A 21,759-nucleotide genomic window follows, 5' to 3' on the forward strand; every position below is an offset into this window, starting at 1 on the left:
TGACATTACTGCCATACACGAAATACGATGGATTGGGAAAGGCATTACAATAATACCAAAAGTTGACGCACTATCATGCCATGACACAAAGCATGAGTTTGGTTGAAGATTTATAGTTCGTCGGAGGTAAAAACATCTGGTCTCCAGTTTCACCCCAGTGAATTTGGATTGGAATGAGGCTGATAGACACGTGGTAGTAATCAGTACCAGGTATAAGCATCTCGATATTCATAAGGCCACCCGGGTGTCTTCAGACCAAATAACAAGAAATTACATTGATCATGTTATGATAGATGGAAGACATTCATCGAACGTGTTGAATGTACGACTGTTCCAAGATCAAAAATTGATTCGGACCATTACCTTGTTGCGCAAAGCTACGTATCCGACATCGGTAGGATGCAAACACAACAGATAGCCACAGCATATTCACCACAACTATCCCGATAACACATCAGCACAATTGCAAAATATTACCCACTCCATGTAAATAGCCGCAAAATCCATACTTGGATACCAGAGACCTCCACCAAGGAACCCATGGTATGACCAGGATTGTCGTGCAGCTACCGAAGAGAAAAATATGACATATATGTCTACTTTATAATCAGTAGCAACGCGTAGTACACAAGAGAGGTATCGGGAGAAAAGTAGAGAAGAGAAGTCTTTTCCGCAAGAAAAAAGAGAAATGAAAATCGAGATGTACAGGAGCCAGAATGAGGTCCGAAAATTATACCACAGGATGAAACATCAAATGGATGGCTTTGGTACAGGCACATCCTCCATTAGAGGCCAGCAAGGTAATTTGGTAACTGATACAGAACATTTTTCCAAACTGTTGGTGTCCAATACTAACGAAGACGACGAACATACCATAGATCCAATCCCCGAAGATTGTAATGAATGTATACCACCCAGCCAAGATGAGGAAAATACACTAAGAAGGCAGCAGGAGCCTATGGCCTACTAGCCGAGTTGTTCAAAACCGGAGGCGATACCCTGATAAGGGTAATTCATCAGCAAGTTAGCACCATCTGGCAGTAAGAACGTGTACCCGACGATTGGAACGTGAGCATACTATGTCCAGTCCACAAGAAGGGTAATAAGACCCCTATTTCATATAAGATAGTATCTTGCATATTGTGGGTGCGACTAAAGCCTATGGTCAATGAAACAATTGGACCCTATCAGGGCTTCTTTGGACCAGGCAAATCCACAATTGAGCACATATTTACCTTGAGAAAAGAAGACCCAGGAGATGCAGATCGAACCCACAACCTTTTTGTCGCCCTATATCTTCAAAGGTATTCCAATCCACTTGTTTGTTTATTTTGTGAAAAACGAAGAAGAATAGTGTTGGCCAACAAATGCTACTTTGTCATTAGGAACAATATCCTAAAAGTTCCCATTCCATAACTGTGCTCCTTTACTTACCAGAGGTTACCATTTTAACCATTTGTTACCATTTTTAACCTGCAAAGCGTTCCTTAACCCCGAAAAGTGGCAAAACTGGAAGCAATTTTTAAGAGAGTGAGAGGGGAGAGAGAGCGAAAATGGCTTTCTCTTCTACCACAGGCTACCAGCAAAATTTCTCCAGGTAGAAAATGGCAGAACTGATTTTTCGTCTTTTGTTTGACGGTTATTTCACAAAATGGACGAAAAACCGAAGAAAAAGTCGAACACTGACAACACTAAATTAAAAACTGTGAAATAAAAGACGAAAATTTATTTTTTATGTTTTTTCTGACATTGCTGCCAGACCTACCATTTTTCCGTTCCTTTACTTTTCTGGTAAAAATGTTCATGAGAGAGCAATTTTGAACAATGTTGACGCTTTTCTCTTTTACCAATCTTACCATTAAACCAGTAAGGAAAGGATCAAAGTTGGACGGGGCCGACTATATGATATCCTACACCATTGTGAATATGTAAAATATAAATCGGAGCTATATCCAGATCTTAACCGATTTTGATATAATTTAGCACATTTATTTCCAGACCGAATTCTGTCACACATTCCAAATATCATTGAAATCTGACTTATATATCGTGTTTGGAGAAGAAAATACACGAAATCGGCCGAAAATATATATGGGTGCTATATCCAAATCTGAACCGATTTCGATATAATTTAGCACATTTATTTCTAGACTGAATTCAGTCACACATTTCAAATTTCATCGAAATCGGAAATATATAGCGTGTTTGGTACAGAAAATACGTGAAATCGGCCGAAAATATATATGGGTGCTATATCCAAATCTGAACCGATTTCTATATAATTTGGCACATTTATTTCTAGACTGAATTCGGTCCCACATTCCAAATTTCATCGAAATCGGAAAAATATAGCGTGTTTGGTACATAAAATACGTGAAATCGGCCGAAAATATATATGGGAGCTATATCCAAATCGGAACCGATTTCGATATAATTTGGCACACTTATTTCTAGACCGAATTCAGTCAAACATTCCAAATTTCATCAAAATCGGACGTATATAGCGTTTTTGGTGCAGCAAATACATGAAATCGGGCGAACATATATATGGGAGCTATATCCAAATCTGAACCGATTTCGATATAATTTGGCTCATTTATTTCTAGACTGAATTCAGTCACACATTCCAAATTTCATCGAAATCGGATATATATAGCGTGTGTGGTACAGGAAATACGTGAAATCGGCCGAAAATATATATGGGAGCTATATCCAAATCCGGACCGATTTTAATATAATTTTGCACACTTATTTGTAGACAAAATTCAGTCACACATTCAATGTTTCATCGAAATTGGACGTATATAGCGTGTTTGGTGCAGCAAATACGTGAAATCGGGCGAAAATATATATGGGAGCTATATCCAAATCTGAACCGATTTTCACCAAAAGCAATAGCGTTCTTCCTATGGCTAAAAAAGTTGTAGTCCCCAATTTTCAGCTGAATCGGACAAAAAATGCGACTTGTATGTTGCGAACAAAAATACATGGACAGACGGACAGACAGACAGACAGACAGACAGACGGACGGACACGCATAAATCGACTCAGAAAGTTATTATATGTATATCCCCAAAAGGAACTGTGGGTCTATTACGTTTCCTTTTGTATGTTACATACAAATGCACAAAGACATAATACCCCTTACCACTGTGTGGTGTAGGGTATAAAAGTAAAGGAACAAAGCTCATGTGTGCAAAACAAGTTATTCGGGGTCAAAAGTCAAATTTTATGGGCTTTTTGGTTTTCGGATTTTTTCTTTAAAACGGTGGGTCTAATCAAAAATTAATACAGACAATTTTGTAAATGCAGAAATTTGGTACAAGTTTAGTCTTAACAAATTTTTCTTAAAGCGAACCGTTGTTGAGATATAACGGTTCTAAGATACACATCATATATATGCACATATAAGGGGAGTATGTCCAATGGGCCGGGGCGATTTGAAAACCTTAATGAGCCCTTCGCGTTTCTGATTCCTGGGATTGAATTGAGAAAAAAGTCCACTAGACCATAGGTCTACCGCGAAAATCGAGCCTCCCGATTTTGACTTTAAGTTTTTTATCGACGTTTTTTGGACATTTCAGCATATAACGGTCAAACCATTGAGATTTTGGATCCAATCCACAGACAAAAATTGTAGCCAAGACACTGATTAAGAACTCTCTAATACATCGCAAAAGCATTGGAACGCTCCTTCAGACAGTTTTGGCCTTGAGAAGGTGCAAACTTTTCGGACCAGAAAAATATTCAAGCGTTCTGATGCAAAACTATATCGTGTTGGGATCCATGGACAACGGAAATGCATTTAGTACATTTGGGTCACTTCGTTTTATTTTTTTATAACGGTAAAAGTAGTGAAAGTCTGGGTTTCTATCCCCCCAAAAATATATGTTCCCGTAGCGAACGTAATTATACCTATATTTAGAAAAGATCCAAGAATATCGGAGAGTGTTTAGTAGAGCTAATCTATGTAAATGCCTTTTTATGCCAAATTAGCCCATTTAAGCCTCCAACGAAAACTCTACGATTTTTTTAAATTGTTGTTTAAAGGTAGGGTTTGTTGCGATGATTACGGAAATGTATGTATTTGACCGAATTAAACGCGGTTCTAATGAACCGACTACTACAAAGTGGGTATGGTTTGAATGCTTATAGAAATACATATAACATAGTGTAGCTATTTTAACCGGTTCGCTCAATTTATTTACGGGGCTTATTTCTCCATAGGTGTAATTTGACACCTAGATCGCGATATCTCAAGAATGGTGACTCCTACTTAAAAATTATTTAAACCGTTCTTGTACCATTTTCAAGAAAAATCTAAATAACTGAATAACAACAAATTACATTTGACTCCGAACAATTTCTTTTGCACACATGGGATCGTTGCGGACTTTTAGGACATAAATTCTAATTGCAACCCCTTGCTTTCCACCAAAATTCAGCTTTGTGGGAATTTCTGATATTTCCCCTTTTAAGCATGTGTACTTTGACATTGTAACAGCAAAGAAGTTCTCATGAAAGCTAACTGCAATACAAGACTCAGTGACATTGTTCAAATCAATATACTTATAATCTCAAGGTAATTAAAACAGTGTGCGATCAAAAAAACAAGTAAAAAGTGTAAGTTGGCTTTGTCGACAGAGATAAATATACCTTAAGCCTGTGTAGATTGAAACTTTATTCTAATGACAGATCGAATACGAACATTATGTATTTAGATTACTTAAATATGAATTTGGATTAAAGTTCAAAAGTGTTGAAGGAATGGACCAACATAGTCCATTTTGGAAGTCGATCTTATTTTGGAAGTCCTTCCTTTCGATAGATATCGCGCCCATCAGTCATTGCAATTGGTCACCGTTTTATTTACAGCTTTCTGATACATGGACCGATAAGCACCATCTGCGAACATTATCAAAGATTCGAAGAATTATTACGATATGCAAAAGGTAGAAATGGGCGGAACTTACTTCGTATCTTATCCACAGGGTGAATGTTAACAGGTAAATTTTAGAGACGTAGTATTAGCATTCTTTACCAATTTTACCCTAGTTTAAATACTTTCATTTTGTCATGGCTGATTAATTTTTATTTCCCGTAAATTACAAGATTCCAGCCTACCAGTGGAAATGGAAAGCAACTTGTTTATTCAATATAAAAAATGAAACACGAATAAATCAGCTTAAATAACACTGTGCAACATTTCATTTTACATGCGCAAACAACTTCTACTGCGGATTTTATGAAAATACAGACCCAATAGAAAAACCCCTAGTTTGGTTTTGTTTTCTTAGATTGGGTTCAGATTTTATGGTTCATGTTTAGATTAAATATTGACTTTTTAGAGCAAATCGAGGCAATATCTCTGAAACCAATTCGAATCTTGTTTAAACCTCTGAAGCAAACTTGTAGATAAGAGCATTAAGAACATATATGGAGAAGTAATCAAGTGGGAAAACCGTATTTATTGTCTAAAAATGCATAATATACCTAAAAATTCCATAATTACATTTTTCGATGACTTTTCTTTGGTAAGAATATTCGCTGGAATTTAATTCGCAACTCTTTAGAACATTTCATTTATGTAAAATACTTGTATCGCGCTGTTGCTAGCCCATTTTTCAAGGACAATTTGATAAATATATCAACAATACATTGAAATTTCAAATATGAGAATAAACAGCCTGAGTGAACGTTGTTTGAAATATGTTTTGTAGAAAGTATAAAATGTCAATACCATCTAAACAATATGAAATAAGTATTTTAGAGTTTCAGAATATTCTGAAGAATGGCTGAGCATTTTATATGGAAAATTTCAGCGACGTATTTCCATAAATTCGTATATTTTATTGATTTTGATTCGCTAACTGCAGTTTTCCTTTTCCTCTGTTTGACACGTAAGTTTTGCTGCCTTAGGTGCTACAATATAATTGAAGACCACAAAGCAACATTCTTAGTAGTTTCTGAAATAAAGCCCCGATCAGTGGAAAAAAGGGTCGTTTTAGCCTCGTTTAGATGAAGCTATAAAATCCAAACCCGATATAACAACACGAAACCCAGTTATGGTTTTGTAGTCTCAATATACTTTCAGAAAATGTCCATAAGAAGTTGTTTGCATTTTCAATGATGCACAGTGTAATTATTTAATTATATGGCTAAATGCTGTCATATCGTACAAAATTTTTAACAAAAATAAATGGTGTCGACAAGAAGTTACAACATATTCATAGATGGCATCATTTGAGAGATCACCAACCATACCATATGTTTAAGAAAACATATCGCTTATTTACTCATAGAGTGGCATAACTCCAAAAATGCGTTTTCTGATTTTGTATTTTGTCTACAGTTCTACTTTTGTGTCAAATTTCCATGCTCATATTTCAAAAACTCACCGAGTTACAGCTCATTTAGCATAATACAACAACATTTTTTTTTTGAGTTTATGAAACACTATAACACTTCAACTCATCCTTAATCTCGCACAGAAATTTAGCACTGATATCTGGCTAACTGTTTGTAAAATATGGTCAAAGTAGTTTGTTTATTTTTTGTGTAATAATCTTTTTAAGTTGGGAAGTCAAATTTCAATCTTCACCTTAAAACGCACTTTCTCGAGACTCGATTTTTTGAGATAAATCACTCTTTGAGTAAATGAGCGATATAACTTTTTCAAAGTAATGGCAAGTCTTGTTGTTTTATTTACAACAAGCCCGGAAAATATAAATGGAAAATTGAAAGTGAAATTTGATTTGATAATGAATGAATACCAAAGTACACCTGTACAGCAATACGAGGGATAATCGAAAAGTTTCGAGCATGAGTTATACACTTTTTCGTGTGCTAAAACCAATTGTTGAAGCACTTTTTCCACTGATTGCTGGTGTATTTGGGCTCTTACGCAGAGTTCCAGAATTCGTTAGCTGGGACCATCTTATCATCAAGCACCGCCATCGTATTTTTTCCAAATTTCTTGCACCGATCGACTCGGAATTCACCCCATTTTGAGGCCAGGTGTTCATGCAATATCGAATGTAAGCTGGTGGGAGAAATGCCCAAGCATGACACTATCTCACTGCATACATATATAACATGGCCGTTCACGCACGAATTATTTTTTCTACCACAACAGTCTTTTTTCAACGACCCTCCCGACCTTCGTTTTTGAGCGAGCACATGGTCGTTAGAGCTGGCAAAAAATTTATAGTACTATCGATAATATCGATTCCTTTTTAATAAATCAATAAAAATTGCTAACCCAAAATCTATTGAAATGAATAGAAATTACGCGGCATTTCGGTTTTGTGGATGTGAAAAAGTAAGTCCGTAGTCACATGTACACATTTTTCGGTAAAGGAAATTGTATGTTTGTGTCTTTTTATTAAATAAAGCACACTTTTCAGATTTGGATGACAATACATGAATATGAAACCAAAATCAATATGAGTCAATTTTTTCTTGTAGCCCCCATATAACGGTACCACCCGATTTCATGCATTGTAGGAATTTTATCTTCAGTTTTACCCTGAATTTCGTTTCAACTTGGTATTTGGAGTTCCCAATGATACAGAAACTTCCCCACTAAAAATTGTGGACATGGGTCAGATTTTGGTGTCGTAGTACCACACGATTTCATGCAATTTCAAGTTTTTATCTACATTTTCGACCTAAATTGGCTGTAATTTGGTTATGGGCTTCGCAGTGGTCAACAAATTTAATTGAAATTAAACAAGTAAGCAAAGGCTATAGTCGGACGGGGCCGACCATGTGATACCCTACACCACAACCTCTAGGAAGTAACTATGTGGAACCACTTTGCACGCTGAATGTCCGGGTATGATCCCCAAGCCTGGCCACATCAAATCAAACGGTAATGACGCCGATACTTTTTTAATATTTCAGCCATGAAAAACTTCTCTAGAAGTGGCAACTTAGGACTCGCCTTTTGGATTCGGCGATAAAAAATACGTTACATATCAATTACATAACATGAATCCATTGGTATAAGATGAGCCCCTCTTGTCCCTACTATGATATTTGTGGATCAATTATATAAATTATACATTTCTAAACAATATGCCAAAATTGGAAATTTTACATTGATTGTGTGTTTATTAAAGATCTATCCTCCTCACATATGCTTGGTAATGCAAGCAGTTTTGTGATTTTCAGGGCATTTCAAAAAGAGTCCATTGTGGTTATATACATATTTTATACCGATAGAAATACCTAATAATGAATAGAAATTCAAATAATTTGCATGCAAACAAATTTATAAATCCCAAAAAATAGTATAAGTCAGCTCCGCTAACGGTGATATATGTATGTACCTTCAGCATCTGACCAAAAAAGAAACAAACACAATAATTATGCCGTATAAAAAATCTATATATTTTGTATTTTGTAGGTAATGTAAGGCTATGCCAAATCAATTGTAGTAAGCTAGCTTCTGATTTTTGAAAAAGTTTGAGAATTATTTTTGGAAATTTTGGACCATTATCTCAGGAAGTATGGACTTACACCGTAAAAATTGTACCGTTGCAATAGGTACTGTGAAAAGAACCTTCTTCAAACAATTCCAATAGATCCAAGACTGGTCCTCAAACTGCACTTTTCCCAAATTTTGTGTAGGAGGTACTCGAAGGACGGGACTGATATAATCCACATTCCAACCTGATACATTATTAAATGAAATAATAGGATGTGCAAAGTTTGGACCAATCAGAAAATCCCCTTGAGAGTTACCTTGCGGATTTGCCATTTTAGTAAGGTTTCTTGCTTGTTTTCAGTGTTTCATGGACATTTTCGGCCATAATCTCCTAAAAAAATCAAAACGATTCGATAGGACTCTTAAATTTCACTTTTTCAAATTTTGTGTGGGAGGTACTCAAAGGTGTGGACCGATATAGTCTTACCCGATTTATATCTGGAAGGAATATTAGTATATGGATAGTTTGGACCAAATAGATTTCGCACTTCGACAGTTATCGTTCACACAAATTTTCGGAAAATTTTTTAACTTTTGTGGGGGAGGTGCCCGAAGGAAATTAAACTATGTTTGGGCAAAAAAATACGAAGTGCAAAATTTGGTTCGAATAGGTAGATCCGTTCAGGAGTTATCGTGCGCATCAGTCAGCTAGACAGTAAGACATACAGATGAACGGACAGTGCTAAATCGACTCCAAATTGTTTGAAACGAATTTCGTCCAAACATACTTGGGGTCTAAAACCATTTTTTCGATGGGCACATCTTTAGTCGTATTTTGTATATTTTATATTAACCTAAAGGCTAAGGGTATAAAATAGGGGGCGAAGCATGGGATCGCTGCGATATTTGTATAAAAATTCAATTGGACAACTGAACTGAAAATATCTCTGTCATGATTGAGACAATTTGTAGTATGAGAGGAAATTGTGGTTCTCTACTCAAAACCCATTATATTTTAGGCAGTAGGCCAGTTATGTAGCAGACACAATATTGCAATTTGCATCAGGGGAAATATCAGTATTCGTTTTCCAATATGAAGGCTACTTTGCCGGCATGTGCCCTCCAGGAATTAAAAATGAGCCAAAAATAAAATTTGTATATTTTTAATACAAAAGTAATGGTCCATTTCACCCGCTAAGTAATATCGGATCATCATCCAAAATTGTAGCCATCTTCTTCGAACTAATCCCTTACCTCGTGCAAAATTTCGTGGCTATTGAGCTATAATTGCGACCTCTAGTGTGTATTGATTATACTTCAAGCAAAAAACTGGATATATTAAGCTGTAACTCTGTTATCTGAGCACGTAAATCAACGTAATTGGCATCAATGGAAAGGTCAAGCGTTCCTCTTCCATGTGTAGCTTACTTGCCCGGAATGTCACTTCCAGGAAAAAAGATATAAGCTGTATATTAAAAATTTTCACAATTTTCACACAAAAGTTGTGGTCCATATATTATCTGATCGCCATCTCTAATTGCAAGCTTTTTCTTTGTCATATACTCTTACTTTATTTAAAATTTCCAGGCGATCGGACAAAATCGAATAAAAATTATGTTTTTGGTCCATTTCACCCGCTAAATATTTCACGATCATCACCAATTAAAATAGCGATCTATTCTGATGTGAAACCGACCTCCATACCAAGTTTCGTGACGATCGGTCCATAATTGCGGCCTGGAGTTTGATTACAATTTATAATGGACAGACGGACACACGGACGGACGGACGGACGGACGGACACACATCTCAAAATCGCTTTATCTCGCCGAGATATGAAGATTGGTATACCACATTGGGGGTCTCCGACGAATATTTCGCGGTGTTACATGAATTTTTACCAAAACAAACTTATAATACCCTTTCCACATGGCGCTGTAGGGTATAAAAATTAGAAATAGAAAATAATAAGAACTAGAAAATAATTTTTCGCTTAGCCTCAATAAGTATATTCTTCAGAATGGTGATAAAACGCTTGCATTTAAATTAAAAATGGTGACAAAATAAACGGCAAGCGTTTTATTTGACAGATTCCATCATTAGAAAGAATATACATATTTATTTCTCCTTTATATTTCTGTGAAGTATTTGTGCATAATGTCCGCCATTTTATTTCCGAATAAATGGTAATGGCTATTAACGATAATATCGATAACTACCGATATTTTGAAATTAAATATCGACAAGTGTAAAATTTTCAGTCAGATTTGCCCAGAAGTTCATCTATGGACGATATAGAATAGAATACCGCCTCCGCAACCAAAACCATCTTCCCCAATAATTATGAATTAGGGGGGTTTCAGATATTGTGGCCCTTTCGGGCGTATGAACTAAAGCTCACATGTGATGCGTAGGAGGTACCTGAAGGAATGGATCGATATTCTCCTTTTTGGTAATGAGTTTATTTTAGGAGTTATTTCATTTGGTCACCGTAGAACTGACCAGTATGTCAGGAAGCATGGACTTGACCACAAAAAAAACATAATATCGCTGTAAACAGGACCACAAGGAGTAGCATCGGTAAAATTTTCCAAAGGATCTTCGAACAGACCCTGTAGTGCACTTAAATAAAATAGTTGAACTTTTGTGGGGGAGGTACCCTAAGGACCTATTTTGACCATTTTTGGAGTTAAACTACAATTGGACCATATATTACAAAGGTCAAATTTTGGGCCGAATCGCCTGATCCGTTCGAGATTAATCATCGCTTCAGCCACTACACATTGCACCATACGGGTTTTTTACACCTTTCGGACAAGTGAATTCAATTGCTACAACAAAAATCTGCACTTTTTTTGTGTGGCAGTTACCCGAAATAGTGGACCAATATAGTCCATATTTGAACTTAATCTATGTTTCGCAGAAATATTACTTTGTGCAAAGCTTGTAGCAAACCAGTCATTGCCTTCGAGAGTTGTCGTGCACATAACACTGTGTGTAATTTTTTGAGTCATGGTTTATTAGCCATATTCTGACACCGCAGTGTGATAATAGACCAAATAAGAAGATACTTATCCCGGCGTTTTTCCCTATCACTTCAACTTTCGCTGTTATGGGTACCAAAGGACCTGAGGCCTTAATGTCATAAGGGATCATTTTGTCAGGCACATATATTCTAAACCGCTAAGAATTTGTGTTTACTCGTAGTAGAAAAGTTATAGCTCTCGTCTTAAAGAATAATAATTGTGGACACTTAAAATCCATTCAACCTCACCTTCGAGGTCTAAATCGTCAAAGTCAAATTTCCTTTGATTAAAAGGATCAAAATTGAAGCAAACAACCAACTAGAAAAATGTACCTTAGATCTTAGTAAACAACTTTCTAGAATATACGAACTCTTAATGATCAAAATAGCAAATCAAATGCGATTTTTATCCCATTTTCTCTGTTCCTGCCCCATAGATACTAAACCGTTCAAAACTCGAAAAAACAATGGACCACAATAATGTAGCAAAGATATCCGCAAACAACTTTCTGGATCATACGAAATGTCTATGGCTGATTCTTAAATCTGAAAATGTGTGCCGATATGACCGATCTTTGAACTTTAACTAAGTTTTGTCAAAATATTACGAATGTCAAATATTGGACCAAAACGGTAGATCCGTTTGAAAGTATCGTGCCGTACATATGGTGCCATAAGGGGTTTTAACAACTGTTAGACCATTTTCTCAGGTAGTATGGACTTGGCCCCGAAAAAACTTGTAGCGTCGTAATGTTGAAAGCGAGAGAAGGCCTTATCCCACACCTTTCCGATATTTTGGGTGGGAGGTACCCGAAGGAGTGGACCGATAGTAGCCATAGTCGAACCTCATTTATATAGTAGAAGTTTTGAGGTCAATGCAAACAGCGCAACACATGGTCGTACGTCAAACTGTTTGCATAACGTTTATGCTAAAACGTTAATCAAATATCACCTGGCAACACGCAGTGCTGTCTAGGCTCGGAACTTGTCGATTAACCCTCGTAATGGTGTAATTTTCAAGGTTCAATACTACCTCCCATCTTTTTATATCACAAATGCGGTGGCATTGCAATCTAAGATTATTTCATTGAATCTCTGTGAGAGGTTATTAAAAAAGTAAAATTTGAGAATGAAAGTATGTTGAGGGAAAATTATTTAAGATTTGATAAGAAATTAAACTGTGCATAAAAATGTAGGTGTGTATTCTGTTCACCCTACAAATGGTTTTATTGTTCGTTGATTTATTTATCCTCATGATCATCATTTGAAGCGAACATACTAAATATTAAAATCAATCTAGAGTGGAATTCTTGATTCGATATATTCTACTGCCAAGATAGATGTTGTCCAGTTATTAAAACTATATTTACAACCATATGTAGAAACTATGCACAGCGATCATCAATGTAATGCTTCATGATGTCGTTATGTACCAAAATACCTACAAACTTATTGTAGTCTTAGTGGTGGTATTCACCACAGGTGAGGCGTGCGTAGCGACTGTTTGTTAAACACCCATAATTACGGCCCTAATGATGGAAAGAGTGGAAGAAAAGGTTCTTTGCGGTTGGAATCATGCAAATGAATAAAGAAATGAAATTGAGACCATTGTGATGACGAAAGTCAATACTTTCGTTTTCGCCCACACATTATCTGGGTATTGAAATATTATTATGTAATTAATAAGTGAATTTCATAAATAAATCTGAATTACATGATGTAATTGTCTACCCATGTCGTACGTTAGGGTCATTGGCCGACAAAATCCATGGTCACGAGGGAGTAATAGGTGGTACCTATCACCAGAGGGTAATAGGTTCCCTAAGAACCAGAAACTAAATTTAATTAGTGTATTTAAGGAGTAATAGGTATCACCAGAATTTCCTATAAAAGGACGGCAGGAAATTGAAGAGGGTTCAGTCGTGAAGTGGATAGTGAAGCAAACAGCTACCCAAACAAAGTACCCCAGGTGAGTTAGAGTGGTGTTTTCCCCTTAGTTTCTAGTATTGCCCTCGCGTCTAACCCTCTGTGGCGTCCGTAGCCCTTGGGTCCTTAACCTAGAACTCTGCCCTCGCGTCTAACCCTCTGTGGCGTCCGTAGCCCTTGGGTCCTTAACCTAGAACTCTGCCCTCGCGTCTAACCCTCTGTGGCGTCCGTAGCCCTTGGGTCCTTAACCTAGAACTCTGCCCTCGCGTCTAACCCTCTGTGGCGTCCGTAGCCCTTGGGTCCTTAACCTAGAACTCTGCCCTCGCGTCTAACCCTCTGTGGCGTCCGTAGCCCTTGGGTCCTTAACCTAGAACTCTGCCCTCGCGTCTAACCCTCTGTGGCGTCCGTAGCCCTTGGGTCCTTAACCTAGAACTCTGCCCTCGCGTCTAACCCTCTGTGGCGTCCGTAGCCCTTGGGTCCTTAACCTAGAACTCTGCCCTCGCGTCTAACCCTCTGTGGCGTCCGTAGCCCTTGGGTCCTTAACCTAGAACTCTGCCCTCGCGTCTAACCCTCTGTGGCGTCCGTAGCCCTTGGGTCCTCAATCTAGAACTCTGCCCTCGCGTTAACCCTCTGTGGCGTCCGTAGCCCTTGGGTCTTGTGTAGAACTCCACCCTCGCGCATAACCCTCTGTGGCGTCCGTAGCCCTTGGGTCTCCCACGTAGAACTCCGCCCTCGCGCATAACCCTCTGTGGCGTCCGTAGCCCTTGGGTCTCCGCTCTCGCGCCTAACCCTCTGAGGTGTCCGTAACCCTTGGGACCTCGGCTTAGAATCGCGTTACGTGGCTAACCCTCTGAGGTGTCCGTAACCCTTGGGACCTCGGCTTAGAATCGTGTTCCGTGTAACCCTCTGAGGTGTCCGTAACCCTTGGGTCCTTGGCCTAGAACTGTGTCTCGCGTATAACCCTCTGAGGTGTCCGTAACCCTTGGGTCCCCAATCTAGATCCCGGCCCCGCGCCTAGCTCTACACCTTTAACCCTCTTAGAAGCTGCCCCGTTCCTTAGGTTCAACCCCTTCCATTACCGCTGGTACCTGTCCACTGTTACCAAACGTGTAACCCAGTGGAGTACTTATCCAGGTCTCCGTTAACGCATCACAAGGAGTACTTATCCAGGTCTCCATGAGCAATCGGACGACGAGGAGTACTTAGCCAAGCCTTCCCCGAACGTCGATAGGAGTACTTATCCAGGTCTCCAAGTGCAGCAGGGCAATAAGGAGTACTAGCCAGATCCCCTCCGAGTTTCGGTAGAAACACCAGCCCAACCCCTTGCCAACAACCGGACCATAGGGAGTGCTTAGCAAGGCCTCCCTCGAATTTCACTAGAGATCCAACCTCAGACCTTTGAAAGAGACAAACCAGCAGGGTCACTCGATTGGAACCCTACCGTTAGCCCGAAAAGCGTGTCGACACCGAGTTACCATTTAATTTCCGATCCTTGTCAGAAACAAACTAGAAACAAACCCCTAATAAACTCGAACTTTTGATTAAAGCCCAAATAATCGTGTGTTGTTACTCTCTCAGTCTCTATAAGATAAATTCCTGTGACAGACAGTGACAGTGGCGCCCGAGCAGGGACCGAGAGAGTATATAACCGGTGAATAGGATTGTTTGATAGTTTGGCTGACGGGAACGGATATGCCAGGATCACTGCGTATCTCCTGGGCATACACCCTTCGAAAGGAGGACCTAGTGGCCTATTTGGAGGAATTTAAGCGCTCTACATCTGGAACCGTCGACCAGCTGCGTCGGCGTTTTGCCCATTTTTTGGCAGAATTCCACGAGGCGGAGCGACTGGAAAGAATATTGGAATTGCAGGACCTTCACGAGAAACCATCATCGAGCCAGGCGGCGAAATCCCCCACTCCCCTCAAGATCCCTCTCATATCGGTTACCTCACCCAGCTCCCCTGTTTCCAGAAAAGCGAGTTCGGAAAAAACCGGCCAGTCGACCCTCGATTTACCTGGCGACTGTAATGCCCACAAGTCCCCGACGCATCCCCGAGCCGATGCAAACACGGGACGCCCTGTCAGGGACCCCCGGTCTTTAGCCGATCAGGTACGGAAGTGGAACGTCAGTTACGATGGGACACGCGGTCCGCTCGAATTCATAGAACGACTGGAGGAGCTGGCCCTCATGTACGAGGTGGACATGGACGAACTGCCGCGGATGATGCCTGAGGTACTACGGGATAATGCCCTGGTTTGGTTCCGCACCAATAACCAACACTGGAGGAAGTGGAAATCCTTTCGAGAGGACTTCATGCGGTTTTTCTTGCCAGCTCGCCATTTCGAGCATTTGGAGGACGAGATTCGGAGGAGGAAACAGAAGCCACGAGAAAGCTTCAAGGCATACACCCTTGGCATGCAAAATCTTATGCGGCATACAAACTATGAGAATGACCAGAAATTGGAACGGATTTTTCGCAACGCACTACCCGAGTATCAATGGTATATTCGTCGCCGCGATTTCCATACTCTTGGGGACCTGCTCGAGATGGCAGAAGATTTAGAAAGTCTACCACCGGGGACCGGCCCTGTTCGTGAACAGCATCGTCTTCTCGATCCTGGGAATCAAAGCGAGCAGGATTCTCGAATTGATCCAAAGACGGCTTGTCGACGTTGTGGGCAACCGAATCATTTCGCGGCACAGTGCAGGAACCCCCAAGTGTTATTTTGCTGGGATTGCGGGCGACGTGGGGTGCGGACAATAGCATGCTGTCGTCCCGTGTCGGGAAACGGCAACCGGGTCCGCCAGAGTCGGGGGGAAGCGGACCCGATGATGTAGGAAGCTATCCTCCAGTACAAACCTCACTATTCGCCGAGTCTACCAGGCTGGTGGCAACTGTATTACTCGCAGGTCGTCGGATATCTGCCACGGTCGACACCGGCGCCACCAGTAACTTCATAAGTGAGAAACTTAAGGACCTTATAACTCATGAAGTCCGGACCGTGCCGTATGCAGCGACAGTCACCTTGGCTGACGGGTCTCGGCGGCAAATTTCGGAGGCCGTCGACGCAGTCGTCACGTTCGGAGCACGGCAACTTCAGCTACGTTTCCTTGTGATGCCCGATGCTACCGAGGAACTACTCTTGGGGCTGGACTTTCTAACTAAGGGCGAGGCCCGTATCACATGCGCCGGTCTCACATGCGAGTTCCGCCGGGCCGCAGAGACCCAGCACCACCGAAACCTGACAACCACTACTACCTCGAGGGAGCCAGTTGCTCAGGAGCCCGGAAGCTCCGGACACAGAATGGTAAGTGAGCATACGCAGGATGAACAGGTCAGGATACTGGAATTTTTAGAGAAAGAGCTACGAAGTTTTGAGACCATTCAAGGACCGTCGACTATTGCTACCCATCGGATTACCATGAAAGATGACCGCCCCTTCAAATTTCGATATGCTCCTCGAAACCCAGCCATGCAAGCTATAATCGATGAAAAGATAAGCGAACTCCTAGCTTCAGGATATATCGAACCGTCCCACAGCCCTTATAGCTCCCCTATTACTCTGGCTCAAAAGAAGAATGGAACATGGAGACTGTGCATCGATTTCCGCCAGCTGAACAGCAGATCCGAACCGGATGCTTACCCCTTACCCCGTATCGATTCCATCCTGGATCGTCTCAGAGAAGCGAAATACGTCAGTAGTCTGGATCTGAAGGATGGCTACTGGCAAATTCCACTCGAGGAAGGAAGTAGGAAGTACACCGCTTTCACCGTGGCCGGACGAGGGTTGTTCCAATGGCGGGTTATGCCATTTGGTCTCCATTCCGCGCCCGCCACCTTCCAACGAGCGTTGGACAGCATAATCGGTCCTGAGATGGAACCCCATGCATTCGCATATCTCGACGATATCGTTGTCATTGGCAGAACCTTGGAGGAACATCTGACTAATTTGGAAAAAGTATTTCGGCGCTTACGGGAAGCCAGGCTGCGGATCAATCCAGAGAAGTGTGAATTTTTCAAAAGGCAGACCAAATATTTGGGCCATGTCGTCAGTGGCGAGGGCATACACACGGACCCGGACAAAATTTCCGCAATCGAGGGGATGACCGCTCCAACAACACTTAAGGAGCTGAGGCGTTTCTTAGGGGTCGTATCGTGGTACCGGAGGTTCGTTCCCGACTTTGCTACCTTAACACAACCTCTTACCTCGTTACTAAAGAAGGGGAAGCACTGGAGATGGACGGAGGATCAGCAGACGGTATTCGAGATACTGAAGGCCCGACTCACACAGGCGCCAATCCTGGCCTGTCCCGATTTTAGCCGCAAGTTCGTTTTGCAGACCGATGCCAGCGACTGTGGCCTTGGAGCTGTTCTTACGCAAGTGTTCGACGAAGGTGAGCGGGTAATAGCCTACGCCAGCCGCACCCTCAGTGGAGCAGAAAAGAACTATTCCGCCACGGAGAAAGAATGCCTAGCGATAGTGTGGGGAATCAGAAAGATGCGGCAGTACTTGGAGGGTTACCACTTCCAAGTGATTACCGACCATCTGGCGCTTAAGTGGCTAAACTCAATAGATAACCCCACAGGAAGGTTAGCCCGCTGGGCATTGGAACTACAACAGTATACGTTCACGGTCGAATACCGAAGAGGAGGTTTGAACGTGGTAGCGGATGCCTTATCACGTAATCCCACCGAGTCCCTGCAACGAGCGGTGGAAGGATCTGTTAGCCGATGCCGGTGGTTTGAAAACAAGTTGGATGCTGTCAGAACTAACCCGAAGAATTTTCCTGATTACTCTATTGTAGGGACACAACTCTACCGGCACATACAAAAGACCACCAATGACGACGACGATACGCCTTGGAAATTATGCGTCCCTACACCACTAAGGGAACGAGTCCTGCATGAGAACCATAGTCAGCCATCGGCAGGACACCTGGGTATCCGGAAGACGATCCACCGGACATGTGGGCGCTATTACTGGCCTGGCATGACCCGCGATATCACACGGTTTGTACAGCGTTGTGAGTTGTGTCAAAAGTATAAACCTAACCAAATGGCCCCGGCAGGCGAGATGCTGTTATCGGTGCCAGAGGAACCGTGGGCTACCATATGTGCCGTTTTTGTGGGCCCACTACCACGCAGCAAACATGGTAACTGTATGCTTTTAGTATTTCTCGACAGGTTCTCAAAATGGGTCGAGCTCATTCCACTCCGGAAAGCCACGGCGGAAGGAGTAGTCAAAGCTTTCAGGGAACGGATCCTAGCTCGTTTTGGTACCCCCAAGCTCATCATCACCGACAACGGGAGCCAATTCACCAGCCGCATCCTGGATAAGTACCTGAAGGGGATTGGGGTTAGAAGGCAGTTTACGGCACCGTATTGTCCCCAGGAAAATCCCACCGAGCGAGCAAATCGAACCATAAAAACAATAATTGCCCAGCTGGCCCGGGATAAACACCACCAATGGGACGAATACTTGCCAGAGATAATGTTGGCGGTGAATTCTGGCACTTCGGAATCAACAGGGTATAGCCCGGCATTTTTGGTACAAGGTCGGGAGCCCCGATTGCCGGGGACATTGTTTGACGAAGTCGCCACAGGTACCGGAGCACGAATCCCCAACCCAACGCAAAGGGCCTCCGAACTGGAGGAGATCTTTGGAATCGTGAGGAGAAGCTTGGCACGAGCGGGAGAGGACCAGCGGCGTAGGTACAATCTACGACGTCGCGAATGGACCCCGGTGATAGGGGATTTGGTACTTGTCAAACAGCACCCCCTGTCCAAAGCCATAGACAAGTTCGCGGCAAAACTGGCCCCCAAGTATGACGGTCCTTTTGAGGTCGTTGATTTTCTATCCCCGGTCATAGCTCGTGTTCGTCGGCCGGATGAACATAATACGAAAACGGCCCACCTTAGCGACATCAAACCTTTTGTTTCCATATCTAATGCAAAGGAAAATTGTCATTTCATCCATGCTAATATGCAACCTTTTTTCTCCACAGAACACCTTACAAACCAACCCATAATGTCGCATCCAACACAACCCTTGCGCACAAAAGCCGACTCCAAACAGCAGAGGCAGCTAATGGACGCCATGAAGCCCTGCTCAGTTCGACTCTCAAAAGTTAAAGGGAAGGAGTACAGAGCCGGAAATGTCGAAGGAACTGCCACGTCCAAAGGAACTCAGAAGGCCACCACCGTTTCCACCCCCAAGCCTGTTGGTAAGGTGCGCCCATCTACCACACGGTTTGGACCATTATACCAAAAGAGAGTTCGTCCAAACTTGTCGAGGCCGGCCCCAATGATCGTAGAAACGATCGTTCTGTCCTCCGACGACGAGGTGGCGACACCACCACGCCGAGTCCCACCTTCGAGAGAAGAACCGGCGACACCACCACTCGGAGTCCCAGCTACCCCAGATCCCAGAGATTATCCCAGCGATTATCCGGCTACCCCTTCCCCGTCTGTGTCTCCACCACCTAACGCCATAGGCAGTAGTCTACCTCCCACTCCGGGCCGTAATATTAACCTGGGCGTTGAGTTGCCGCCAACCCCCGGACGGAATATCCCAGGGCACAGTGCCTCCATAGACTTGGATTCGCTGCCAACCCCCGGACAAAATGTCTTTTCCACCCCAGGACGCAGTGCCTCCCTAGACTTGGATTTGCCGCCAACCCCAGGACGAGACCTTCCCTCATGTTTCTCACCACGCTACGCATCGGATTCGGAATCCGAACCCAGGACACCCAGAGGCAATCGAAGGCTGGAAAATCTTCGAGGAGAATTAACACCGAATCTACGAAGCGTGGTGGTCGTGCCTCCCCCTCCATCACCTTCGCGGGGAGACATACCGTTCTTATGCCGGGAGGAGCTATCCGAGGAAGTGAAGCGAAAGCTCCAACCCTGTCTGCGAGAAGCATTACGTCGGAGGAAGCCCCCCCAGCCATATAAGCGGGTATTTCCAGTGGCAGGACATAAGTTGCGGGTTCTAATCAATCGCCAAGGGAAGATAATCGTCACGATTCGTGGAGAAACAGAAATTTAGCGGAGGGGGGTAGTGTGATGACGAAAGTCAATACTTTCGTTTTCGCCCACACATTATCTGGGTATTGAAATATTATTATGTAATTAATAAGTGAATTTCATAAATAAATCTGAATTACATGATGTAATTGTCTACCCATGTCGTACGTTAGGGTCATTGGCCGACAAAATCCATGGTCACGAGGGAGTAATAGGTGGTACCTATCACCAGAGGGTAATAGGTTCCCTAAGAACCAGAAACTAAATTTAATTAGTGTATTTAAGGAGTAATAGGTATCACCAGAATTTCCTATAAAAGGACGGCAGGAAATTGAAGAGGGTTCAGTCGTGAAGTGGATAGTGAAGCAAACAGCTACCCAAACAAAGTACCCCAGGTGAGTTAGAGTGGTGTTTTCCCCTTAGTTTCTAGTATTGCCCTCGCGTCTAACCCTCTGTGGCGTCCGTAGCCCTTGGGTCCTTAACCTAGAACTCTGCCCTCGCGTCTAACCCTCTGTGGCGTCCGTAGCCCTTGGGTCCTTAACCTAGAACTCTGCCCTCGCGTCTAACCCTCTGTGGCGTCCGTAGCCCTTGGGTCCTTAACCTAGAACTCTGCCCTCGCGTCTAACCCTCTGTGGCGTCCGTAGCCCTTGGGTCCTTAACCTAGAACTCTGCCCTCGCGTCTAACCCTCTGTGGCGTCCGTAGCCCTTGGGTCCTTAACCTAGAACTCTGCCCTCGCGTCTAACCCTCTGTGGCGTCCGTAGCCCTTGGGTCCTTAACCTAGAACTCTGCCCTCGCGTCTAACCCTCTGTGGCGTCCGTAGCCCTTGGGTCCTTAACCTAGAACTCTGCCCTCGCGTCTAACCCTCTGTGGCGTCCGTAGCCCTTGGGTCCTTAACCTAGAACTCTGCCCTCGCGTCTAACCCTCTGTGGCGTCCGTAGCCCTTGGGTCCTCAATCTAGAACTCTGCCCTCGCGTTAACCCTCTGTGGCGTCCGTAGCCCTTGGGTCTTGTGTAGAACTCCACCCTCGCGCATAACCCTCTGTGGCGTCCGTAGCCCTTGGGTCTCCCACGTAGAACTCCGCCCTCGCGCATAACCCTCTGTGGCGTCCGTAGCCCTTGGGTCTCCGCTCTCGCGCCTAACCCTCTGAGGTGTCCGTAACCCTTGGGACCTCGGCTTAGAATCGCGTTACGTGGCTAACCCTCTGAGGTGTCCGTAACCCTTGGGACCTCGGCTTAGAATCGTGTTCCGTGTAACCCTCTGAGGTGTCCGTAACCCTTGGGTCCTTGGCCTAGAACTGTGTCTCGCGTATAACCCTCTGAGGTGTCCGTAACCCTTGGGTCCCCAAT

General features: G+C 42.8%; 2 protein-coding genes across 3 annotated transcripts in view; one reads left to right on the forward strand and one right to left on the reverse strand.

The window, feature by feature from the left end:
• The window catches only part of LOC141389530 (uncharacterized), a 1,388,168-nt gene that overhangs the window by 671,479 nt on the left and 694,930 nt on the right, over positions 1–21,759 (reverse strand). The gene's annotated exons all lie outside the window — the stretch shown is intronic.
• Positions 13,179–20,561, forward strand: LOC141389524 (uncharacterized). Of its 2 annotated transcripts, none has more exons than XM_073961135.1 (2): positions 13,179–13,425; positions 19,392–20,561. In XM_073961135.1, exon 2 carries the CDS (start codon positions 19,415–19,417, stop codon positions 20,432–20,434), a length of 1,020 nt encoding a protein of 339 aa, XP_073817236.1. In that variant the 5' UTR covers positions 13,179–13,425; positions 19,392–19,414; the 3' UTR covers positions 20,435–20,561. The 2 variants fall into 2 exon arrangements, with proteins under 2 accessions (XP_073817236.1, XP_073817235.1); XM_073961134.1 differs by lacking the exon at positions 13,179–13,425 and adding an exon at positions 16,439–16,693.

Source organism: Musca autumnalis, unplaced genomic scaffold (assembly GCF_047663935.1).
Source record: "Musca autumnalis isolate F117 unplaced genomic scaffold, ASM4766393v1 scaffold_1, whole genome shotgun sequence".
NCBI classification, from domain to species: domain Eukaryota; kingdom Metazoa; phylum Arthropoda; class Insecta; order Diptera; family Muscidae; genus Musca; species Musca autumnalis.

Coding starts and splice junctions, on each gene's coding strand:
- LOC141389524 (XM_073961134.1), top strand. CDS start 16,570: ATGCGCCGGTCTCACATGCGAGTTCCGCCGGGCCGCAGAGACCCAGCA. Junction 16,694..19,391: donor GAAGCTCCGGACACAGAATG/GTAAGTGAGCAT, acceptor TTTTCTCCACAG/AACACCTTACAAACCAACCC.